Source organism: Lolium perenne, chromosome 6 (genome assembly GCF_019359855.2).
Source record: "Lolium perenne isolate Kyuss_39 chromosome 6, Kyuss_2.0, whole genome shotgun sequence".
Classification (NCBI taxonomy): domain Eukaryota; kingdom Viridiplantae; phylum Streptophyta; class Magnoliopsida; order Poales; family Poaceae; genus Lolium; species Lolium perenne.
This window is the reverse complement of record NC_067249.2, coordinates 222,006,064-222,028,932: the sequence shown is the minus strand read 5'-3', so window position 1 is coordinate 222,028,932 and position 22,869 is coordinate 222,006,064. Positions and strand designations below refer to the sequence as shown.

At 44.0% G+C, this 22,869-nt stretch overlaps 2 protein-coding genes across 3 annotated transcripts; one reads left to right on the top strand and one right to left on the bottom strand.

Annotated features, from left to right (window-relative positions):
• The first annotated feature begins 1,346 nt into the window (after window positions 1-1,346).
• On the top strand, window positions 1,347-4,872 carry LOC127306170 (uncharacterized). 2 transcript variants are annotated; one of them, XM_051336784.2, is made up of 6 exons: window positions 1,347-1,497; window positions 2,655-2,755; window positions 2,902-3,078; window positions 3,281-3,379; window positions 3,482-3,724; window positions 4,064-4,872. In XM_051336784.2, exons 2-6 carry the CDS (start codon window positions 2,684-2,686, stop codon window positions 4,646-4,648), a joined length of 1,176 nt encoding a protein of 391 aa, XP_051192744.1. In that variant the 5' UTR covers window positions 1,347-1,497; window positions 2,655-2,683; the 3' UTR covers window positions 4,649-4,872. The 2 variants fall into 2 exon arrangements, with proteins under 2 accessions (XP_051192744.1, XP_051192745.1); XM_051336785.2 differs by having other exon boundaries at window positions 1,399-1,497; window positions 2,665-2,755.
• Window positions 4,873-5,073: 201 nt separating this feature from the next.
• Window positions 5,074-7,994, bottom strand: LOC127306169 (type I inositol polyphosphate 5-phosphatase 5). Its single transcript, XM_051336783.2, has 8 exons — window positions 7,672-7,994; window positions 7,355-7,541; window positions 7,178-7,265; window positions 6,968-7,072; window positions 5,994-6,854; window positions 5,809-5,917; window positions 5,571-5,719; window positions 5,074-5,482 (listed from the first exon to the last, which is right to left on the bottom strand). The coding sequence occupies exons 1-8, from the start codon at window positions 7,765-7,767 to the stop codon at window positions 5,260-5,262; spliced, it is 1,818 nt and encodes a 605-aa protein (XP_051192743.1). The 5' UTR covers window positions 7,768-7,994; the 3' UTR covers window positions 5,074-5,259.
• Window positions 7,995-22,869: the final 14,875 nt, after the last annotated feature.

Sequence of the window (22,869 nt, the reverse complement as noted above, 5' to 3'; positions counted from 1 at the left end):
AGACAGAGAAACACAACTGATAGAATGCAGCAGAGAACGGAGAAACACGATTGAGAGGGAGATACACAATTTGGAAGGATGCAGTTGAGAATCAAAAACACAGTTGAAAGAATGCAATTGAGAAGTAAAAATGCTATAGAAAGGATGTAGTTAAGAAGAAGAAAGCATGCCCGGAAGGGAACAATTGAGAAACGATAAGAAATTCATAGTTCAAATAATGACGAAGTCTAGAAGTAAAGCACATGTGTAAAAAAACATGCCACCTTAGGGGAATCCTTCTAAAGAAGCCTTACCTTGTCCATGATGCTAGGTCTGGTGTGGGATAATGGTGGGTGGTGGTGACAGAACAAGAAGGGTGAACATCATGATAAGAAAATGAAAGAAAAATGATGTAGGACGACCAAATGAGATGAGTGGATTAGGATCCGTACTCGAAAGCGTTAGGTATTATGTGTCTATAGGATTCAAGTTTTTGTTAACGGTTCCCATGGATAAAATATACACAATTTTATGAGCTAGTCGAGTCAACCGCGCACTCTAGACTCGTTAAATTTATTTTTCTTAATGAACCAAAATGGTCAGCTCTGCTCGACATTTATGTGTCAGAGTTCAAGCCGACCAACCTAAGTTTTCAATTATCTGTGATTATATACTCAGGGGAAAAAACATGAAAGGAAGGGGCGGCAAGTGTCTGAAGAAGAGTTTAGAGAGTAAAATGAGTAGAAATGGTCATGTTGCATCTATTTTTGTACGCTCTAGTATTATACTCCCTCCGTTTCTTTTTATAGTGCCTATAGATTTTTGGTATTTGTTTTAGAATATAAGATTGTAGCTTAGCTTTTTTTCAATTACCCCCTCCCCGTTCAGCTCCCAAATCGTTCAGCTCCCGAAATTGTTATGGTAAGTTAGGAAGATATGTATTTCCCAAATTTTACGTTGATCTCAAATCGTTCAGCTAGGGGTCTTGTGTAAAAAATACTCTTGCGCTAATTTCCGTGCCAAAAAACAATAGTCACTATAGAATGGAACAGAGGGAGTATACAGTAGTAGACTGCACATTTCCATGTTTAACCATATAATTAACCATTTATTCTTGCCGTGCCATGATCGCCAACACAACACAAGTCTTAACAATCCAATCCGATCCGATTCCTGATCACAACGCCAACAAACTAAAACACAAAAAACAGCTCACATTTCCCGACAATCCCAATAATTTTTCGGGTTCCTTTGTCCTTTGCACCGCCAAGTACACATAGAGCGGGGCCACGCATCGTCCCTCCCAGCCGTCCGATGGCTCCACGCCAGAGGATCAGACCAATCACAGCCGTCCGATAAGTTCTCTGTCCCAGAGCATTTCCGGGGCAGGAAGATTCGGACTTTATCGAATAGTCCATTCGAGTCCTCGGCAGACGGCAGCAAGGGGGAGAAAGAGCCGGAGAGGACGACCCGGGCTCCCCTTGCGTGCTCCGCGCACCCCGCCTCGCCGTCGCCGAGGTGAGCGCCAAGAAACCCAGCCCTTGCTCTTCTAGCCAGCTTCGATTTGGGGTTCGACGCTGTCTGTATCGCTTGTTGGCGCCTTTTTCGCGGGATGCCGGAAGATTGCCTGTCCTTTTTGTGCGGTTCTGCTTCCGGACGATTTGTTGCATGTGCAAGAAAGCTTCGAGTTTGGTGGGATATGCGGGGGATCTTTTGGTGCGTGTGGTTGATAGCTTGGAGCCAACGAAAAGCTGGATCTTGCATTCTTGCGGCGGCGTTTTTGGGGGTTCAAAGGGGAATCCTGCTGTCTTGGGGGGTGTGCCATTTCGACAGGCGTTTCTCGGTTCTTGCAGCGAGCGTTGTCCCGACTAAGAATTGGGGTTTTGCGACTATTGGCTCTATCATTTACTTCAATTTCGAGCGAGATCGGGAGGTTCCTTCAGGAATTTGGATGATTCTTGCAGAGGGCCGTGGTTATCTTCTGAGTCGCCACTCCGCAGTTTCCCCCCTTCTTAAATGGCTTAATTAGGTTCTTGGGGATTAGGATGATTCTTGACGAGGTCGTGGACTCGAGGTTGCCTGTTGAGTTGACGCTCTGAATTTTGCCGTTTTTTTGACTGGTTCCGTGGTAGCTAGTTTTGTTTGCCGGCGGCGGAAATTTGAGAGCTTTGTTTACACCAGCGTTGTGCTAGTGCCTCCTTTCGGGATTATTGGATAGTGTAGATAGGACAACATCAAAATCTCGTGCAGGTAGAACTTTTTTTGAAAAGGGGATAGCCCCGGCCTCTGCAGGTTGTTCTGAACATTATATTCTTGTTCATTAGGTTTACTGTATTCTGCTCCTTCAAGAAATAAAAGTTTGCTGTATTTTGTGTTGGCTGGTTTAGTTTGTCGTCAGGTTGTATTAGATCACAATTAGAGGGTAAAGATGATCCCTGTAGGTTTAGTTATACGCACAAATATTGCTCCATGCTACAGGAGTGGGTAAATTTTATACACAGAGAAAACATACTCCAGTGGCCCAGCTTCAGTAACTTCCTTAAACCATGAAAATTAAGAAAAGTGGTTGTGTAAGTTACAATCAAGAATACAAGTCTGCTAGATTTTTTACCTTTTCCATCCTACTGTTTCTCAATATATGGGCATTCTCTTTTATCTAACTCAATGTAATTCAGTTTAAAGTAGGTAATAGGAAAACATAACTATGAGCTCAGGGAGTGGTGCAGACAATGACCATGCGAAAGAAGCAGCACTATATGAGCAGCAGCTGTCCAAGGTGATCCTACATCATCTCATTTAAGTATTTTGCTTAGATGAAACTCAATATTTTCTGTCATGCTTTTGGGAGATAATTGTTCTATTATCCATATTTTGCGTGCAAATAGTTTCTGTTTTCTCATATTTATGTTCTTTCCTTGTTAGATTGGTCAAGTTAGAGCTGCCCTAGGAAAATTATCAGGAAAATCTGCACTGTATTGCTCAGATGGTTCAGTTGCGAGGTATCTGATAGCAAGGAATTGGGACGTGAAGAAGGCTACCAAAATGCTTATGAAAACCTTGAAATGGCGTTCTGAGTATAAGCCTGATGAGATCCGTTGGGTGAGCCATTCTCACTTTTTGACTTAAGAAAATGTATACTTCTCGAAAGAAATAGCATGTCCTGTAGCCAAGTAGTAGAAGTGATTCTCTTTATGCCATTGCGGAGATTTCTAGTATGCTTTATGAAACAATTGCTGCATCGTTGTAATCCGTTTGATGGCATAGTATTTGATAAACGGTATTATTTAAATTCTTGATATAGGATGACATATCAGATGAAGCCGCGACTGGGAAAATTTACCGGAGTGATTATTTTGACAAAAGTGGACGGAGTATTCTTGTCATGAGACCTTCATGCCAGGTTTAATCATGCTCTTTTTTCTTGTATCAAAATGTGCATATGTAGTTCCTATGAACATAAGGTTGTGTCATTTATTCATTCTAATTTATGTCCTGTTTTCAGAATACCAAGAAGGCCAAGGGGCAGGTCAGGTATTTGGTATACTGTATGGAGAATGCAATCCTAAATCTTCCACCTGGTCAGGATCAGATGGTTTGGCTCATTGATTTTGCTGGCTTTGGCATGTCTCACTTATCACTTCACGTGACAAAGTTGACAGCAGATGTCCTACAAGGTCATTATCCTGAAAGATTGGGTGTGGCAATTCTTTACAATGCTCCCAGAGTTTTCGAGTCTTTCTGGAAGGTATGACCTGTACTGCCACTTATAATTATCCTTATTTTTAGCTATTTAGTTAATCAGAAACATAGGGATGATGTGTATTTATGTAGTATCTAACAATGTCTTTGTTCTCCTATTTGCATTATAGACTGCCTATAGCAGATAACACAGCTTGTTTTATTTTCTTCTTACTATCAGAATACCTTGTATTTGTTTCTTCTGGATGGTCTTTTTTTTTATCTTGTGGAATTCCTTTCAATGAATAGCAGTTATAGTATACGAAAGGGAATGAAGCATCCTGTGTCAAAAAAAAAGGGGAATGAAGCATCCTATGTTACTTACAGTTTTTGTATCTAAATGCAGATGGCAAGTCCCATTCTTGAGCCGAAAACGAGAAATAAGGTCAAATTTGTATACCCTGATAATCCTGAAACCGACAAGATAATGGAAGACCTTTTCAACATGGATGAATTAGAATGTGCATTTGGCGGTAGAAGCCAGGCCAGTTTTAACATAAATGATTTTGCTGCAAGGATGAGAGAAGATGACAACAAGATGCCCTTGTTTTGGAGCCCTGAGAATTCTGCGCTTGCTTCCGAGCCCTATCTGATGAAGAACCATGGGTCCCAACAATGTAGCTCAGGTTTGAAGACTGAAGAGATTGCATTGGACAAGATTGAGGAAACAGAGAATTTATCTGAAAAGAGTGAAGAATCAGAGAGTACATCGGAGGAAAAGGAAGAGACTGAGGTTGCATCTGAGGAGAGGGGACAGACTGAGATTTTGTCTGAGAAGAGGCACGAAACAGAAACTGGCTCTGTAAAGGACGAAACAGAGACTAGATCTGAAAAGAAAGAAGAAACTGAATCAAGCACAGTTAAATTGATAACCTCAAAAGGAGAAGGTATTACATCTTCAGAGAAAGGTACCAGTTCATCTGATCCATGAAGCATCACCATGAAACATACATTCCAGATGTAGGTATGAGCTCCACTGCAGCGAATTCCCACCAGCAGGTGAACATGAAAAGTAATAACAATCCTTTAACACAAACCCGGAAGTGCTGCCAGACTTCTTTTGTAGTCGGCACCCTTATGACCTTATTCGAAGAACCTTTTGGCAACAAACTCTTATCAGATGGTAAACTGCAATAAAACACTTGATTACACTCAGTTTTCTTGTGTCAACCAGAATTTTTTCGATTTACATGTGCTGCTATATATGCTATATCATGTGTTTTTCTTGGAAATTCGAAGTTGTTTTTCTGTTGTTGGGCTTATACAAGGCACAGTGTAAGTTTACTTTGCACTGTCCGCTTTACTTCTTTTGACTTTGATTTTGCTGAAAGAAAAGAACATACTTTCTACTGTTACTACTTGTGCCGAACCTGAAGCCTTTGGCAACAACTTGTGTTTCTGCTAGAAGCCACCATTTACATTTCAGTTAGTAAGAAAAGTTGCTAGGCATGAAAGTTGAAAAGGTTTCAGCCCTCCCACTACAAACTTTTCTGACCCTTGTAAGCTATAATATAGACAAAATTAAAATTTCACTATCACAAGTCAAAAGTCATAGAAGCTGTGTCTCTGTGGTATTGGCAACGGCGACTCGCAGTGGATCCTGGAGTCCAGGGTGGAGTAGCCCTTCCTGATCTTGCTCCCATTATCTACATCAGCTTCGACCACGAAGACGCTGCAGACAGGCCGGTGGTCGGAGAACCTGGACTCGCCCCTGATGTACTGCAGCTGCTCTATCCCCCGGCCGTGCCACAGTATCCGGTCACACCTACATGAACATTCATATGGGATGTGAGGTAAACCATTAGAAAACCTCACATTCAGAGTTCAGATTTGCTGCTTGTTCTTTCCATTACCAGGCAGGTGTTCTCCTTTTCTTCTTCGATTTGGTGGTCTCCCCGGCGTAGGTGTCGGTGTTTGGCTTGTATTTGTACGTGGGCGCGAAGTATATTTTTCCTTCCTTCCACCCCTTGAACACTCTTCCTGCCTGCCTCTCGATCATCAGCTGTCCAGGAATATCCATCTTGTCAATCCAGAGGCTTTCACTGCACTGCCACTGTAGCGTATCTGAAAAATGCAGGGTTTATCACATACCTGATCGTTCTCGAGCAAGGTGTCCCAGTCGTTCTCCTCGAGCAACGCCCTGGTCTCGTCGTAGCTCAGCACGACGCGGTAGTTCAGGTCCCCGAGCCATATGATCCGGCTGGGTTTATTCACAAATCTAATGAGCATCGAGAATGGAAGCAGAGGTATGTGATGTTGGGCTTAATGATGATTACTCGTGGTCGATGATCTTCTCGGGGATCCGCTGGCCGGGCACCTTGCAGATGCGCGGGAACTGGGTGCTTTTGAGGATCTCCGCGACGTCGGCGTTGCGGCGCACCTCGTCGCCTTCCTTCTCGCCGGAGGCCAGGTGGCTGCACACGAAGCAGACGCTGGTCTGGTGCAGCGTCATGCTCATGGCGATGCAGCCCTTGTTGCCTAGGCGGCCCATGATGCCGCGGCCGACGGAGTCCACCCGGAGGTGGCCGATGTTCTGCACCAACTCCCGCCGCACCCACACGGACAGGAAGATGCCCACCATCTGCTTGCTCGCGATCAGGCAGTAGTTCATCCCGCCGCCGCCGCCGATGGCATCGAATCCTCCTAACCCCGGAGACGAGGACGAGGAGGGGTACTGGTCCGGCTCCTCGCCGCCGGACGAGGAGGCCTCGACACGGTAGATGAAGTCCCGCATCTCCCGGGCGCGGCGTATCATGGTGGAGGGGTCGGACATGCAGGTGCAGGTCTTGACGAGCGCGCTGTTGACGCGGTAATTCTTGCTGAGCGCCTTGAGGGACGGCTTGTGGAAGAGGAGCGCGCCGCTGCTGGAGGACTTTGGGATGGACGGGCCGCGCTCGCGGCCGGCGCCCTGCCGGCTCAGGGTCTGGGCGGACGTGGAGGTCGACGCAGCTGCGGCGGATGACTCCGTCGGCGACAGCTCGTCGCCGGAGGACTGCTGGTCCTGCGTCTGTTGGTGCTGCTGCTGCTGCTGGGGCTTGTTGAGGGCCTGGTAGATGAGCGCCAGCCATTTCGCCGCCGGCTCGTTGTCCTCCACCACCAGCACGTTGCCGGCGTTCAGAGGCACGATCTCCTGGAACCTGCCCAAAAATGTCAGGCGATCAAACGGTTGTTCTGATTGATTCCCGTGTGAAATTTGTGCAGCATCGACCATGGGAAAATTCGCTGACGGATCGGGAAATGTTGCACGTACCCTAGGACGTAGATGTCAGGTAATCCTTCTATCTGGAGAAAATCTTCTAGGTTAAGGCTGCTGTTAGGAGGCTTCCCTCCCACGTTCCACGTGCCCACGAACACCCTGCAACAACAAGAAGAACACAACAATGTCATCAACTTGTACAGAATTAGCCTGTTCTCTTCCGACGAATCAATCAGAAGTTCAGAACCGAAGAGCTCTCGTCACCTGTATTCCCTGGTATCGACGTTCTGCCTGCTGGGCGAATCCAGGCAGCTGAGGGTCAGGCTCTCGATTCGCGTCGCGCAATGCCGCTCTGAGACGCAGAGAAAAGGAACAAATTCAGAATCGTAACGATCACGAGCATACACACACAGGCACATTGTCTCCTCCAAAAGGAATCACCTGAAACGCTCTTGCGGACGGTGGGAGACGCGTCCAAGAACTCCTCCGCCATCGTCGTGGCGTCCGCCCTCTCGCCGCCGCATTTCTCGTCCAAATCGAAGACGATGTCTCGGCGCGAGGTCGACCTCTTTTCCGAGCTCCCCGCGCCGCTCCTCCCTTTCTTGCGGAAGATGTTGGACATGAAGGACTGCGATTTCAGAGAAGCGCCAACAGACAAAAAAACAAATCAAAACCAGCCACATTGCTTTCATGATCGATCGATCGATCTCTCCCCCGGTTCCGGCACGCGCGCCGGCCAGGAGGGGACCTGCTCTCACCTTCTTCTTCTTGCCATTCTTGACGAGCTCGTCGGCCGAGGCGGGCTTGGGGATGTCGCGGGGGACATTGTTGAGATTATGAGGATGGTTTGACATTCAGCCCGGCCGCGGTAAAAACAAGGCAACGGCGCGATGCATGGACCCTCATCCGCCGCGATGTCGTCTTCTTCCTCGGTTGTTTTCCTCTCCACCCTGTAACCACCCGGCAGCACGGCAAGGCAGGAGCGAAATGTGGAGTAGTGGGTGCAGGAAAGGAACAAAAGTGGGGGGTGAAAATGGGTGGCAGGGAGGGAATTGTGTCTAGCGACGGGCTTCGAAAACGAGCGGGCGCCTGGTATTCAGGGAGCCTGCAGCAATGGTAGAAGATGCCCGCCCTTGGTGCCTTCTTGCTGCTTGAATTCCTTTGGCCTTTTTCTTGTTTGTATTTTTTCTTTACGTTGGATTTAGCAGCTGAAATTTGTCATGGCATGAGCATAGTGAGCAGCTGAAGTTTAGATGTCAGGTCAAACTCACTGGCGCCTAGGATGCTTCTGGGTTTTGTCGGATGTTATTACTGGGTTTGATTATGAGCCGTGTTAACAGCATGATGTGTGTTGTAGTGCCATGGATTATACCTGCAGAGATGCATGCTCTGCTAGGGAGTGTGTCGGTAAGTAAAGTATGAACAGGTCAAAACTGTGAACATGCCAGCTGAGGGTTTTCTAGTCTCGCAGGGATGTTGCTTGCTTGTTTGCATGTGGCAAACCTTCACCTCGGATCCATAACAAGTTTTATATCACCGACTTTTCCGAGTTCAGACGCCACATGCTGGTTGATTTATGCGCCTCTGGATTGAGGTATACGGTATTTTAATATTTCTTCTACGGAGTACACAAAAATTATGGTTGAAGAAAGGCTTCCATTTGAAGATGCACCCATGCACAGGTCAATGCTTGGAGACGCCGAAGCTCTAGAAAGAAACGGGTTAAAAGAAGGCAGGCCGGCCGTTAATGACAACCTGTTTGCTTCCCAGGAGTAAATTCTGGGCTGCTTGCTTGTGTGTGTCTCTTTGAGATGAGCCGGACAATAAGAATTCATAGAAGAACTAGCACAAATGCCCGTGCGTTGCCACGGGATAACGGAAAAATTTACCTACCGGTAAACAATTATTTCAGTCCATAAATGTGTGCGGAACATAAGTAATATGGTCCCCGTTTATATATGGATGAATATCGACTCTCTCCTCAGATATCAGGTCTTGCGACCTCTTCTTCCACTCCACCTCCTTCATTTTCCATTGGTTTATCATTGCCATCTCCACCCCTTCAGTTGTCCTTGATTTAGCATTGCCATCACTTTAAAAGTCTGCCATCTCATATAACCTGATAGAACATCAAATAGTGACATCAAATTTCGTGACGTCCTAACCAAATCTGCGTAGGTTTAGTCCAGGGGCAAAAAAATAGAAATTATACAGTCAAATTTGCACTGCTTCACCTTAGTACATCATTAATAAAAGTGGGGGAAAAGAACGACCTTAACTATATATTGCATCGGACAAATTTCTGGTAACGTCAACAGATTTCAAATCCCAAAATTGTGGAATACATGAGCGTTTCTGCAGAATCTTTCATAATAATCAACTAAACAATACTGCCCCCTTCGTCACGTTTTAGGTGTCAGAAGTGTAGTTGAAAACATTTTTTTATTTCCACCCTTTCTATTTCAAAAACGTGCAATCAGACCCCTGGTTGATCAATCTTATCTTCGAGCTGATGGAGTCCCGAGCTTGCGTTAGCAGTCTCCCGTCGGTGGACTCCCACGCTGCAGCCTCACGCCGGCGGGTGGCCTCCCGCCCTTGGCACCGGTGACCTCTCGCGGGATATATCCAACCAAAATGAAAGTGCCATTTGTTTCCTCATAGGTTTGTTGCAAGATATATCCAACCAAAATGAAAGTGCCATTTTTACCACCTCAGGGTTGTCAGCTAGATATTGCATATCACCCGAGTGTAGATCAATTCTTCAGATTCTCATGCACCTAGTTGGACGCCCGCGACTATACCATTTCACACTCTGTTTCTCCACGAGTTGCCGGCATGGGAAGGACAACACGATCACAACCGATGTGCCATGGCCTCCACCTTTCTCTCCCCCTCTTGATTGGATAACATTGTATTAAGCCCCTCGGTTTCTTGATTGATTCCTAGTGAGGGTACATAATGCATTAGGCTTAAGATTGAACCGAGAGGAGATATACTGAATCTCTACATCTTAGAAAATACAGATCTCCATAGTTGATGATAAATGTGTGAAATACAATGAAGAAGAACATATCAAAATTACATATACATGCATCCGTACAATAGCCAAGATTATCAATACAACTTGGTTTTGATAATCCTCGTAACTGACCTGCACGTCAAATCTGCCGACTGAATTTATTTTTAGATTAGCATTACACGATGAAGCTCCAAACCAAATTAATGGTGTGAATTCATGAACTGATCTAGCGTCCGTACAATCAATCAAACTCAATAAAGCAAGTGCATGACTACTGAATGCTACTTTCACTATATAGGGCCAGACTCAATTGGCACAAAGATGTAGACAAAGAAGAGCAGAAAATTGGATCTTCACATCACCTTCTCGCTTCTCATGGCCTTTTAGAATTCGCTTTTGTTCCTAGACGAATTCTAAACTAATAAAGCATTTTGGTTTTATGGAGAATCAGAATGGATGCTCGCAGTCACGACGGTCTCGGCCATGATGACATGAGCTCCGCCAGGGTGGATTTAGAACAATTACCTTGACGAAGAAAATACGGACGATCACTTGATTAGTCGCTGCTTGCTCGCGCCATCCCGAAGCGCGCCACCGCAGTATTCCGTCCTCGCCGCTCGCTGTAGAACGCACGGGAGCGGCCATCAACACCACCCCTTCGCGTCCCCCGCCAACTCCCGGCAGCCACATCTAGGCACACGTTGTCCACGCGTGATAGACTGGGAAAGGAGAGGGCCGCGTCGGAACGACATGGCCTCGTCGCGGCGGTTCCTTGGCCGGCTCCCGTCGAAGCTGTCGTCGTCCCTGAAGCTGTCACCGAAGCTGCCGCGATAACACACAACGAAGCTGAAAAGAAGTAGAGAAGGAAAAGATATCATTCATACGTTCTAAACCTTCCTCGCAAATCTCCATGCAATTAATGTCTGATATTTCTTTAACTTTTTGGAGAAATTGCGTGTTCAGAGTTTACCTTTCCTATAGTTTACTTTCCTTTTCCTGTAATTCATGTTTCACTGATGGCGTGTAATGGTGTGTAATTCCTGAAATTATGGTGCATGTATCCCGTAATTCTTGTTTCCTAAAATTCATGGTGGACAACATTTATGATGTGGTGATTGCCTGATGCATTGTTTGATAGTGCGGTGGGAGGGCGAAATGGTCAGATAAAAATATGTAGGACGAAACCTTCGACCGGAGGAAACAGAACCAGTTCCTCCTTTTTATATAGTAGAGATATGAGGGGAAACACATGTCCACATGGCATGGCGAGATGGACAGATTTTTTTTTTTGAAAGGAATACGGTAGGGGAAGCCCCTACAATGATTTTGTTTTTTCTAAATAATAAGAACCTAAATTCGTGTCTCTGAAGACTTAAACCTGGATGACTGGGTTGTACATCCACTTCCCTAACCAAGTAAGCTAGGATCACTTCTTGACATGGACAGAATTGACCCCTCGAACGCAAGAAATTCACGAAACAAACTCAGAAAGTAACCCTTTTATGTAGCGCCGATGCCGATGCCAAAGACGTTGTACTAGGTAGTGTAGCGCCGCTCTGTCAGGCACACCTCCTGCCAGCGTGGCCAGGCTGGGCCAGACTGGGCCCCATTCGCAGGCATGTAGTGTCTCTCACATAGGCTCTACACAACGTAGTATAGCGTCGCTCCCGTCGGCGCTATGCTCTCACTTAGGGATAACCGACCCGAACAACCCAGCCCGACCCACTCCCCCTCATCTCCCCCACACCCCACAAAAGCTCGGGGATGGCAGCTCCCCTCTCTCATCTCAAACCCCTCTACCAAAATCCTCAGATCTGAAGGTTTTCTCCGTGGATTTCGACCCCACAAGTGAGGTATTCTCCCATGCTTCCTTTGGTTTTAAACGATTGGAATCTTGTATTTTGGTTGGACTTGTCCAAATCTTGGAAACCCTAGCTTTGCAAAATAACCAAACATGCATCATTGATTTCTTGTTGCAATGGCCAATGGTTGCTTGTTATGATTGCTAATGAAGCATTATGTTTCAGATTTAGGATTGTTGTTAGGTTAGGGTTAGGGTTCTTGTTAGATTTGTATGATAGGCCTAGTGTTTGCTTATATGGCTATGTTTTCTTCGTGTGTCAGCCCCTGATTAATTATTGAATATGTTTATGTATGTGTTGTGATTATGGCAAGGATGGCGAGAATTCTTCATGTATCATATGGACATGGACGCCTTTTTTAAGGCAACATAGAGCCGGACCCGGATGAGCTTGACTTGGTGTTTGAGCGTAGTCCTAAATATGTCGAGGTTTTGGAACAACTAAGGAATGATTTGCATTGGAATGGGCCACATGATGTTGTTGAGTTAAAGGGAAGGCATAATACGGGGTTTGGAGTGCACATCTGTTCGAAGACAATGCGTATAAACTCCGCGCAACGTTGGGTTGCATACAAGAGAAAGTGGCAGAATCACAAGACATGGCTCTCGAGTTGTTTGCCACCAAAATTGTTGATATTACTTTGCACTTTGACTTTAACCAGTGTGCTTCCCCGTTCGATGCTAGGACACCACCACCCATGAACCAAGAAGAAATGAGCGAACCTCCCATGACCCAACATGTAGCGATCCAATCTTTGAGCCCAATTTATAAGAACCAAGATGAAGCATTTGGAGAAGGAGAATGATGAGTATGAGTATGAGTATGAGGATGATGACAATGATTGTGAGTTCAGTGGGAACAATGTAGGTGATTTGGACACATATTATGGGCAAGATAAAATTGACCATTCCATCCCTTATTCCCGATGCTATGCATCAGACTCGGATAACGATGGTCCCGATGAAGAAATTGACGAGGAAGGGTTCACAACTATGGAAGCATAAATTTTCAAGAAGGTATTGGGACGGTATCATCAGATACCATTGTTCAGTGATCTTAGTCTCGCGTATGAAGCCGTGGTTGACGGTGGAAAGAGCTTCGTTCTTGGAGCTAGGCCAATTTCCCACCGGGATATGGATCACAAGAATAATGGGATTTATCCCGGGTTGACTGATACGTCTCAAACGTATCTATAATTTCTTATGTTCCATGCTAGTTTTATGACATTATCTACATGTTTTATACACACTTTATGTCATATTTATGCATTTTCTGGAACTAACCTATTGACGAGATGCCGAAGTGCCAGTTCCTGTTTTCTGCTGTTTTTGGTTTCAGAAATCCTAGTAAGGAAATATTCTCGGAATTGGACGACATCAACGCCCAGTATCTTATTTTTCCACGAAGCTTCCAGAACACCGGAGAGAGACCAGAGGGGAGCCAGGGGGCCCCACACGCCAGGGCGGCGCGGCCAAGGGGTGGGGCACGCCCCCTAGTGTGTGGTCCCACCAGGGCCCCTCCGAGGCTGCCCTTCCGCCTACTTAAGGAGTCCGTCGCGAAAACCCTAAAAGAATAAGCCACGTGACAAGAAAAGTTACGCAGCCGCCGCCATCGCGAAGCCAAGATTCGGGGGACATAAGTCTCTGTTCTGGCACGCCGCCGGGACGGGGAAGTTCCCCCGGAAGGCATCTCCATCGACACCACCGCCATCTTCATCACCGCTGCTGTCTCCTATGATGAGGAGGGAGTAGTTCTCCATCGAGGCTAAGGGCTGTACCGGTAGCTATGTGGTTCATCTCTCTCTCCCATGTGATCTTTATGTGATCATGAGCTTTGTGATCTAGTTGAATATCATCTATGTGCTACTCTAGTGATGTTATTAAAGTAGTCTATTCCTCCTTCATGATGTAATGGTGACAGTGTGTGCATTATGTAGTACTTGGCGTAGGTTATGATTGTGATCTCTTGTAGATTATGAAGTTAACTATTACTATGATAGTATTGATGTGATCTATTCCCCCTTTCATAGTGTAATGGTGACAGTGTGTGCGCTATGTTAGTTCTCGGTATAATTGCAATGATCTATTATGCACTCTAAGGTTATTTAAATATGAACATCGAATGTTGTGGAGCTTGTTAACTCCGGCATTGAGGTGCTCTTGTAGCCCTACACAATGAATGGTGTTTGTCATCCAACAAGAGAGTGTAGAGAAAGTAGTATTTGTTTATTCAGTTATGTGATCAATGTTGAGAGTATCCACTAGTGAAAGTATGATCCCTAGGCCTTGTTTCCGAATAAGTTACACCACAGAGAATTGCTTCCCACGCCAGCAAGCTATTTTTTGGCACCGCTTGTTTACTGTTTTACTGCATCTTTACTTCCTGCAATATTACCATCATCTATACCACTTGTATTTCACTATCTCTTCGCCGAACTAGTGCACCTATACATCTGACAAGTGTATTAGGTGTGTTGGGGACACAAGAGACTTCTCGTATCGTGATTGCAGGGTTGCTTGAGAGGGATATCTTTGACCTCTTCCTCCCTGAGTTCGATAAACCTTGGGTGATCCACTTAAGGGAAAACTTGCTGCTGTTCTACAAACCTCTGCTCTTGGAGGCCCAACATTGTCTACAGGAATAGAAGCGTGCGTAGACATCAAGCTATTTTCTGGCGCCGTTGCCGGGGAGGAAAGGTAAAAGGCACTCATACTCCGGTCCCAGGTAACTAAGTTATTTTCTGGTGCCATTGTGAGTGCTCGAAGCTATTTCCTTTAGATCCTGCAATTGCATCTTTCTGTTTCTTGTTCACTAGTTAGGCATAATGGAAAATAACAATGAGCTTTTTATTCTATTTCCTGAGTTAAGACATGGATGATTTGATGCGAAAATTAAAAAACCTATGGAATCTTATTTGCATTCTAGTAGCAATGATATTAGTATGAACGCTTTGAACACCATTGTTGCTAATGTTATAGAAAATTCTAAGCTTGGGGAAGCTGGTTTTGATGAGCATGATATTTTTAGTCCCCCAAGCATTGAGGAAAAAAAATTCTTTGATGATACTTTGCCTCCTATTTATGATGATTATAATGATAGTGGTCTTTTGGTGCCACCTACTATGGAGGATAAAGGTTACTATGATTATACTATGCCTGCAATTTATGATGATTACAATGACGGTTATGGTAGTTTTACTCCCACTATTACTAATAAAATTGACTATGCTTATGTGGAGAGTAACAATTTTATGCATGTAGCTCATGATAAGAATGTTTCATGTGTTGAGTTTGTTCATGATGCTACTGAAAGTTATTATGAGAGAGGGAAACATGGTTATATGCATCTTAATAATATTAAGTTTCCCCTCTTTATGTTGAAAATTTTGAAGTTGCACTTTCTTTGTCTTTCTATGATAGTAGCTTCATGCTTCAATAACTTGTTTATTTACAAGATTCCTTTTCATAGGAAGTGGGTTAGACTTAAAATTGTTTCTTATTTGCTTTTTGATGCTCTCTTTTGCTTCAACTCTTATTTCTTGGGAGTGCATCATTAAAATTGCTGAGGCCATCTTAATGGCTATAAAGAAAGAACTTCTTGGGAGATAACCCATGTGTTTATTTTGCTACTGTTTTGTTGTGTCTTGGAAGTTGTTACTACTGTAGCAACCTCTACTTATCTTATTTTATTGCATTGTTGTGCCAAGTAAAGTCTTTGATAGTAGGGTTGATACTAGATTTGGATTATTGCGCAGAAACAGATTTCTGTCTGTCACGAATTTGAGTAGAATTCTCTGTAGGTAACTCAGAAAAATCTGCCAATTTACGTGCGTGATCCTCAGATATGTACGCAACTTTCATTCAATTTGAGCATTTTCATCTGAGCAAGTTAAGTGCTCCAGAAAAATTCGTCTTTACGGACGGTTCTGTTTTGACAGATTCTGCCTTTTATTTCGCATTGCCTTTTTGCTATGTTTGATGGATTTCTTTGTTCCATTGACTTTAAGTAGCTTTGGGCAATGTCCAGAAGTGTTAAGAATGATTGTGTTACCTCTGAACATGTGAATTTTTGATTATGCACTAACCCTCTAATGAGTTTGTTTTGAGTTTGGTGTGGAGGAAGTTTTCAAGGGTCAAGAGAGGAGGATGATACAATATGATCAAGAAGAGTGAAAAGTCTAAGCTTGGGGATGCCCCCGTGGTTCATCCCTGCATATTTCAAGAAGACTCAAGCATCTAAGCTTGGGGATGCCCAAGGCATCCCCTTCTTCATCAACAATTTATCAGGTTTCTTCTCTTGCAACTATATTTTTATTCGGTCACATCTTATGTACTTTACTTGGAGCGTCTGTTTGTTTTTATTTTGTTTGAATAAATTCATGCTTGTGTGGGAGAGAGACACGCTCCGCTTGTTCATATGAACACTTGTGTTCTTAGCTTTACTCTTAATGTTCATGGCGAAGGTTGAAACTGCTTCGTTCATTGTTATATGGTTGGAAACAGAAAATGCTGCATGTGGTAATTGGTATAATGTCTTGAATAATTTGATACTTGGCAATTGTTGTGCTCATATAGATCATGTTTAAGCTCTTGCATCATGTATTTTGCACCCATTAATGAAGAACTACATAGAGCTTGTTAAAATTTGGTTTGCATGATTGGTCTCTAGAGTCTAGATATTTTCTGGTTAAGGTGTTTGAACAACAAGGAGACAATGTAAAGTCTTATAATGCTTACAATATGTTCATATGTGAGTCTTGCTGCACCGTTTTATACTTGAGTTTGCTTCAAACAACCTTGCTAGCCTAGCCTTGTATTGAGAGGAATTCTTCTCGTGCATCCAAATCCTTGAGCCAAAAACTATGCCATTTGTGTCCACCATACCTACCTACTACATGGTATTTCTCTGCCATTCCAAAGTACATTACTTGAGTGCTACCTTTAAAATTCTATTCTTTGCCTTTACAATACATAGCTCATGGAAAAATAGCCTTAAAAACTATTGTGGTATTGAATATGTTGCTCGGAAATACAATTGTACCCGCACGTATGGGTATGCTAGCTATCGTTACCGTTGGTAGGTGCTTTGAGATCCGGAGAATTGTAGACATGCTTTTTTCCTTACCCCTACGACCTGATGTGATGCTACAGAAAAGGGTTACATCAACTATTTCTTTTCTCTGTTTTCTCTCTGCAACAGGGTAGAATGAACAGTGAATAAAGTGAACTCATCGACATGTCCAGCCATTTCCTGCCCAGCCTGCGTCGCGGCACTGTCGACCAAGTGCTACGACAAGACCTGCATGCGACCCGCGATGGCGCAGACGACACAGACGAGCGCCCCATTCTCTCTGTCAGCATGTATGCTAGGAAGAAACGAGCGGCGACTCAAGACTTATTCATCCAATCGTTATTAAGCTGCCGGTTTGGCCATCTTGATGAACTCGTCCCAGCGCTGTCTCCGCAGACTTGGGCATGGCGTCGACGGTCGACGAGGTGCAGCATCCGGAGCCTCTTCTACGACACCACCCAGCGACACCACGTACGCCATGATGTCCACCTCGCTCTCCTCCGCGCCCCTCCGCCACATCACGCACGACACCGGCGCCTCGCCGGGTTCCTCGTCCGGCAGTCTGCAACACCACGCGAGGTACAGCTCGCTGCTAATCCTTTCTCCACCACCGCGATGCGAGCTGCAGTACCACGAGACGCTGGCTCGTCGGTTCGTCAAGATGGAAAGTGAATGTCTCCGTCCAACTCACCGTGGTTAGGCCGAGCGCTCTGGGTCCATCCTGTCCATCTGCAGCGCTTCGTTTGTACAGTGAAAAGGATGAAGTGACAGGAACATAGAGTAACTGGTGTGAACAGTACCATCATAGACTAGTGCTACCCTACACCAAAAATTTTGCATCAATCTCGAGGAACATGTCAACGGCTGGATAACACACGTACCCATACCAGCGTGTACAAAATCCATTCTCATATGTTGCTATGTATCTTATTTCTTATAAGTTGCTTGTTGAGCGGTAACCATGTTTCTGGGGACGCCATCAACTTTTACACCTTTGTTGAATATCATGTGAGTTGCTATGCATGTTCATCTTGTCTGAAGTAAGGGCGATTTTCATGATCAAATGGTTTGAGTATGCATATTGTTAGAGAAGAACATTGGGCCGCTAACTAAAGCCATGAATCATGGTGGAAGTTTCAGTTTGGACACAAATCCTCAATCTCTTATGAGAATATTATCTGTTGTTGAATGCTTAAGCATTAAAAGAGGAGTCCATTATCTGTTGTCTATGTTGTCCCGGTATGGATGTCTAAGTTGAGAATAATCAAAAGCGAGAAATCCAATGCGAACTTTCTCCTTAGACCTCTGTACAGGCGGCATAGAGGTACCCCTTTGTGACACTTGGTTGAAACATATGTTATGCAATGATAATCCGTGTTAATCCAAGCTAATTAGGACAAGGTGCGAGCACTATTGGTATTCTATGCATGAGGCTTGCAACTTATAGGATGTCTTATACATAACACATATGAATTATTACTACCGTTGACAAAATTGTTTCTATGTTTTCAAAATAAAATCTCTAGCACAAAAATAGTAATCCATGCTTCCCTCTGCAAAGGGCCTTTCTATCTTAGAAGCAAACACTTGTGTCAACTGTGTGCATTGATTTTTACATGTTTACTTATTACACTTGTTATATTGCTTTATGTTGACAACTATCCATGAGATATACATGTTACAAGTTGAAAGCCATTGCTGAAACTTAATCATCCTTTGTGTTGCTTCAATGCCTTCTACTTTGAATCTATTGCTTTATGAGTTAACTCTTATGCAAGACTTATTGATGCTTGTCTTGAAAGTACTATTCATGAAAAGTCTTTGCTATATGATTCAGTTGTTTAGTCATTGTCTTTACCATTGCTTTGAATCACTTCATTCATCTCATATGCTTTACAATAGTATTGATCAAGATCATGTTGGTAGCATGTCACTTAAGAAATTATTCTTGTTATCGTTTACCTACTCGAGGGTGAGTAGGAACTAAGCTTGGGGATGCTTGATACGTCTCAAACGTATCTATAATTTCTTATGTTCCATGCTAGTTTTATGACATTACCTACATGTTTTATACACACTTTATGTCATATTTATGCATTTTCTAGAACTAACCTATTGACGAGATGCCGAAGTGCCAGTTCCTGTTTTCTGCTGTTTTTGGTTTCAGAAATCCTAGTAAGGAAATATTCTCGGAATTGGACGAAATCAACGTCCAGTATCTTATTTTTCCACGAAGCTTCCAGAACACCGGAGAGAGTCCAGAGGGGACCCAGGGGGGCCCACAGGCCAGGGCGGCGCGGCCAACGGGTGGGGCGCGCCCCCCTAGTGTGTGGTCCCACCAGGGCCCCTCCGAGGCTGCCCTTCCGCCTACTTAAGGACTCCGTCGCGAAAACCCTAAAAGAATAAGCCACGGGACGAGAAAAATTACGCAGCCGCCGCCATCGCGAAGCCAAGATTCGGGGGACAGAAGTCTCTGTTCCGGCACGCCGCCGGGACGGGGAAGTTCCCCCGGAAGGCATCTCCATCGACACCACCGCCATCTTCATCACCGCTGCTGTCTCCTATGATGAGGAGGGAGTAGTTCTCCATCGAGGCTAAGGGCTGTACCGGTAGCTATGTGGTTCATCTCTCTCTCCCATGTGATCTTTATGTGATCATGAGCTTTGTGATCTAGTTGAATATCATCTATGTGCTACTCTAGTGATGTTATTAAAGTAGTCTATTCCTCCTTCATGATGTAATGGTGACAGTGTGTGCATCATGTATTACTTGGCGTAGGTTATGATTATGATCTCTTGTAGATTATGAAGTTAACTATTACTATGATAGTATTGATGTGATCTATTCCCCCTTTCATAGTGTAATGGTGACAGTGTGTGCACTATGTTAGTTCTCGGTATAATTGCAATGATCTATTATGCACTCTAAGGTTATTTAAATATGAACATCGAATGTTGTGGAGCTTGTTAACTCCGGCATTGAGGTGCTCTTGTAGCCCTACACAATGAATGGTGTTTGTCATCCAACAAGAGAGTGTAGAGAAAGTAGTATTTGTTTATTCAGTTATGTGATCAATGTTGAGAGTGTCCACTAGTGAAAGTATGATCCCTAGGCCTTGTTTCCGAATAAGTTACACCACAGAGAATTGCTTCCCACGCCAGCAAGCTATTTTTTGGCACCGCTTGTTTACTGTTTTACTGCATCTTTACTTCCTGCAATATTACCATCATCTATACCACTTGTATTTCACTATCTCTTCGCCGAACTAGTGCACCTATACATCTGACAAGTGTATTAGGTGTGTTGGGGACACAAGAGACTTCTCGTATCGTGATTGCAGGGTTGCTTGAGAGGGATATCTTTGACCTCTTCCTCCCTGAGTTCGATAAACCTTGGGTGATCCACTTAAGGGAAAACTTGCTGCTGTTCTACAAACCTCTGCTCTTGGAGGCCCAACACTGTCTACAGGAATAGAAGCGTACGTAGACATCATTGACGTTCAAAGCCCACTTCAAATTTATGGTTTCGATCAAGAGTTATTGTTAAGCATCATCACCCGTACACCGATGTTCACTTGGACGTCAAGAAGCGCTACACGGTTAAATGCAAAGAGGATGGATGTCCATAGGTTGTGGGTGAAAGTCCTTTGAAGGGAGGACCCCCCTTGGAAAAGTACTAGTGTATCAACTCACATGTGCTGAGGCAAGAAGCTTGATGACATGGATGTGAAGTGCGACCACTAACAACTCAACTTCCACGAGATCTTGTCACTTCCAATGATGAGTATTAAGTCCATCCAAGATGTTGTGAAATCCCGCTTTCACTTCAATGTGAAGTACGGGAAGGCATGGAAGGCCAAAAAAGACGCATTCAAGATGTTGTACGGTGATTTGGAGGATGCATACAACCGACTCCCTAGGTTATTGGGAGCGATGGCCGCTACTAAACCCGGGCATGGTTCATGTGGTGGAGCCTTTTGGTCAAAAGACAACATTGCACAACGATGCAAGAGTCCGAGTATTTGGCCGTGCATATTTTGGGTCTTTGAGAAATGTGTGAGGGCTTTCGAACATTATAGACCGATCGTATCCATCGATAGCACCTTCTTGACCGAAAAATTCAAGGGCACATAACTGGTGGCAATATCAAATGATGCCAACAACCATTTAATGCCTTTGGATTCTGCTTTAGTTGAGGTTGAGAACAATGATAACTTGGAGTGGTTTTTCTGTTTGCTAAAAACCAAGGCTATACCGCCTTCGACGGAAGTATGTGTCATCTCGGATTGGCATCAAGGCATCCTCAACACGGTGAAGATTAAGATTTTCGAGCATGGTCGCTTGCACCATCGATCGTGCGTGAGGCATTTTTGTTCAAACTTCTATAGGGCATGTGGGATCAAGGAGTTGTCTGACAATCTTCTAGATTGTTGTCTCACTTACTCCTATCACCGCTTGGTGGAAACAACTCCATGTGTACCAACTCATTGTGACTCCAAGTGCAGACTGTTGTAGCAAGCGTCTTTTCCCCACAAGGATGACTCGAGGGTTTATATCGAACTCTTGGGGAATTGGCTTAGAACTATCTTTTGCTTCTCCTCTTCAAGCAACCTACAAAACAAAGTAATTTCCTTGTGTCCCCAACTCCACCGTGTGGTGTCACGCAGAAGGTTTTGTATTAATAAAACTCTAACTTATAAATAAAGTAAAGTAAAACAATCTATGACTAGGCAAGCAAGGTAAAAACAATAATAAGAAGGTATTTTTGGGTTTTACTTTGTTTTTCTAATATTATTATTTTTTATTTAGGATTTAGTTAATGTAGAAAATAAAAATGAGACGAATGATGTTTGAAAGTTGTTTCTTATGATTAAAATTGGACCAGGGTTTATGGGTTCAATTGTCTAATCTCTCATAAAGGTGTAGTAGACATAAAACAATTCGCAAGCAATATAATGTTGATGAAACTTCATTATGTGTATGATTAGCATTTATATGGGCATCACGTCCTATCATAGAGATAATATAACCAGTGGCGGAGCTTCAAAGAAAACTATGGGCGGGCCAGTCTAAAGAAGAACACATTTTTTGTATGTTCTTCACTAGGAATTAGTGATTGGTTGACATTTTTTCTAGTTATAGAATCAGCAGATAAATATGTGTATATCTATCAAATTGCTAACTAAGAAATTGGGAAAAGAAAGAAGACTACCTTTTTTCGAAGCGGGGAAGGCCCGAACTGTATAAATGCGATCTAAACAAGGAAATTAGAGATAAGTGGTGATGGCCCTATTCAGTGGCTGGTTGCAGCTGCTAGCGCGACCTCGCCGAGCTTCTGAACCTCTGGCCGGTTCGCTATTACTATGGACGCGGCGACCCTCTAGCTTTGGATGGCGCCGCTGCTGTGGTGATGATCCACTGCTTCCACGGTCCCCTATTATCTACCTAAAATTTTAAGCCAAGCAATCTAACTGAGTGGCTAACTGGCGATCTCTGGCTGCGAGAAGGACGAAATGAATCGTTGAAGACATGGAAATACTGGGACTAGAGTCAGCGTAGGGGAAGGGAATACGTGTCAGTAGGCTGGGCCACTCATATACATAGGCATATATTGTTGTTTTGCATAAATCTTGGGCGGGCCATGGCCCAGTTTGGCCCTAAGGAAGCTCCGCCTGTGGATATAACACATCTCTCTTATACTCCTCTAGAAAGGAAAAACTCAAAGCAATCTATAATTAAGAATTAATATAGCATAGCCTTAGGTACTTCGACATGATGTTTGAAATACAAATATGCTACCTTGAACAAATAAGATTATCGCAGATGTCACTGGATAGTTGTAGCAAATTAATTCACTTAATCCCTAGCGAGGTAACAAAAGATAGGTAAAACCCATAGTAGTTTTCGAATTTATTGTCACTATTCAATCATTACCACCATGTTACTCCAACGAATACACACATTTTCCCCCACACATGTTCTCTTATACAAGTTAGATCAAAACAA

Coding starts and splice junctions, on each gene's coding strand:
- LOC127306170 (XM_051336784.2), top strand. CDS start 2,684: ATGAGCTCAGGGAGTGGTGCAGACAATGACCATGCGAAAGAAGCAGCA. Junction 2,756..2,901: donor ATGAGCAGCAGCTGTCCAAG/GTGATCCTACAT, acceptor TTTCCTTGTTAG/ATTGGTCAAGTTAGAGCTGC. Junction 3,079..3,280: donor AGCCTGATGAGATCCGTTGG/GTGAGCCATTCT, acceptor TTCTTGATATAG/GATGACATATCAGATGAAGC.
- LOC127306169 (XM_051336783.2), bottom strand. CDS start 7,767: ATGTCAAACCATCCTCATAATCTCAACAATGTCCCCCGCGACATCCCC. Junction 5,720..5,808: donor CCTTGCTCGAGAACGATCAG/GTATGTGATAAA, acceptor ATTCCTGGACAG/CTGATGATCGAGAGGCAGGC. Junction 5,483..5,570: donor AAAAGGAGAACACCTGCCTG/GTAATGGAAAGA, acceptor ATGTTCATGTAG/GTGTGACCGGATACTGTGGC.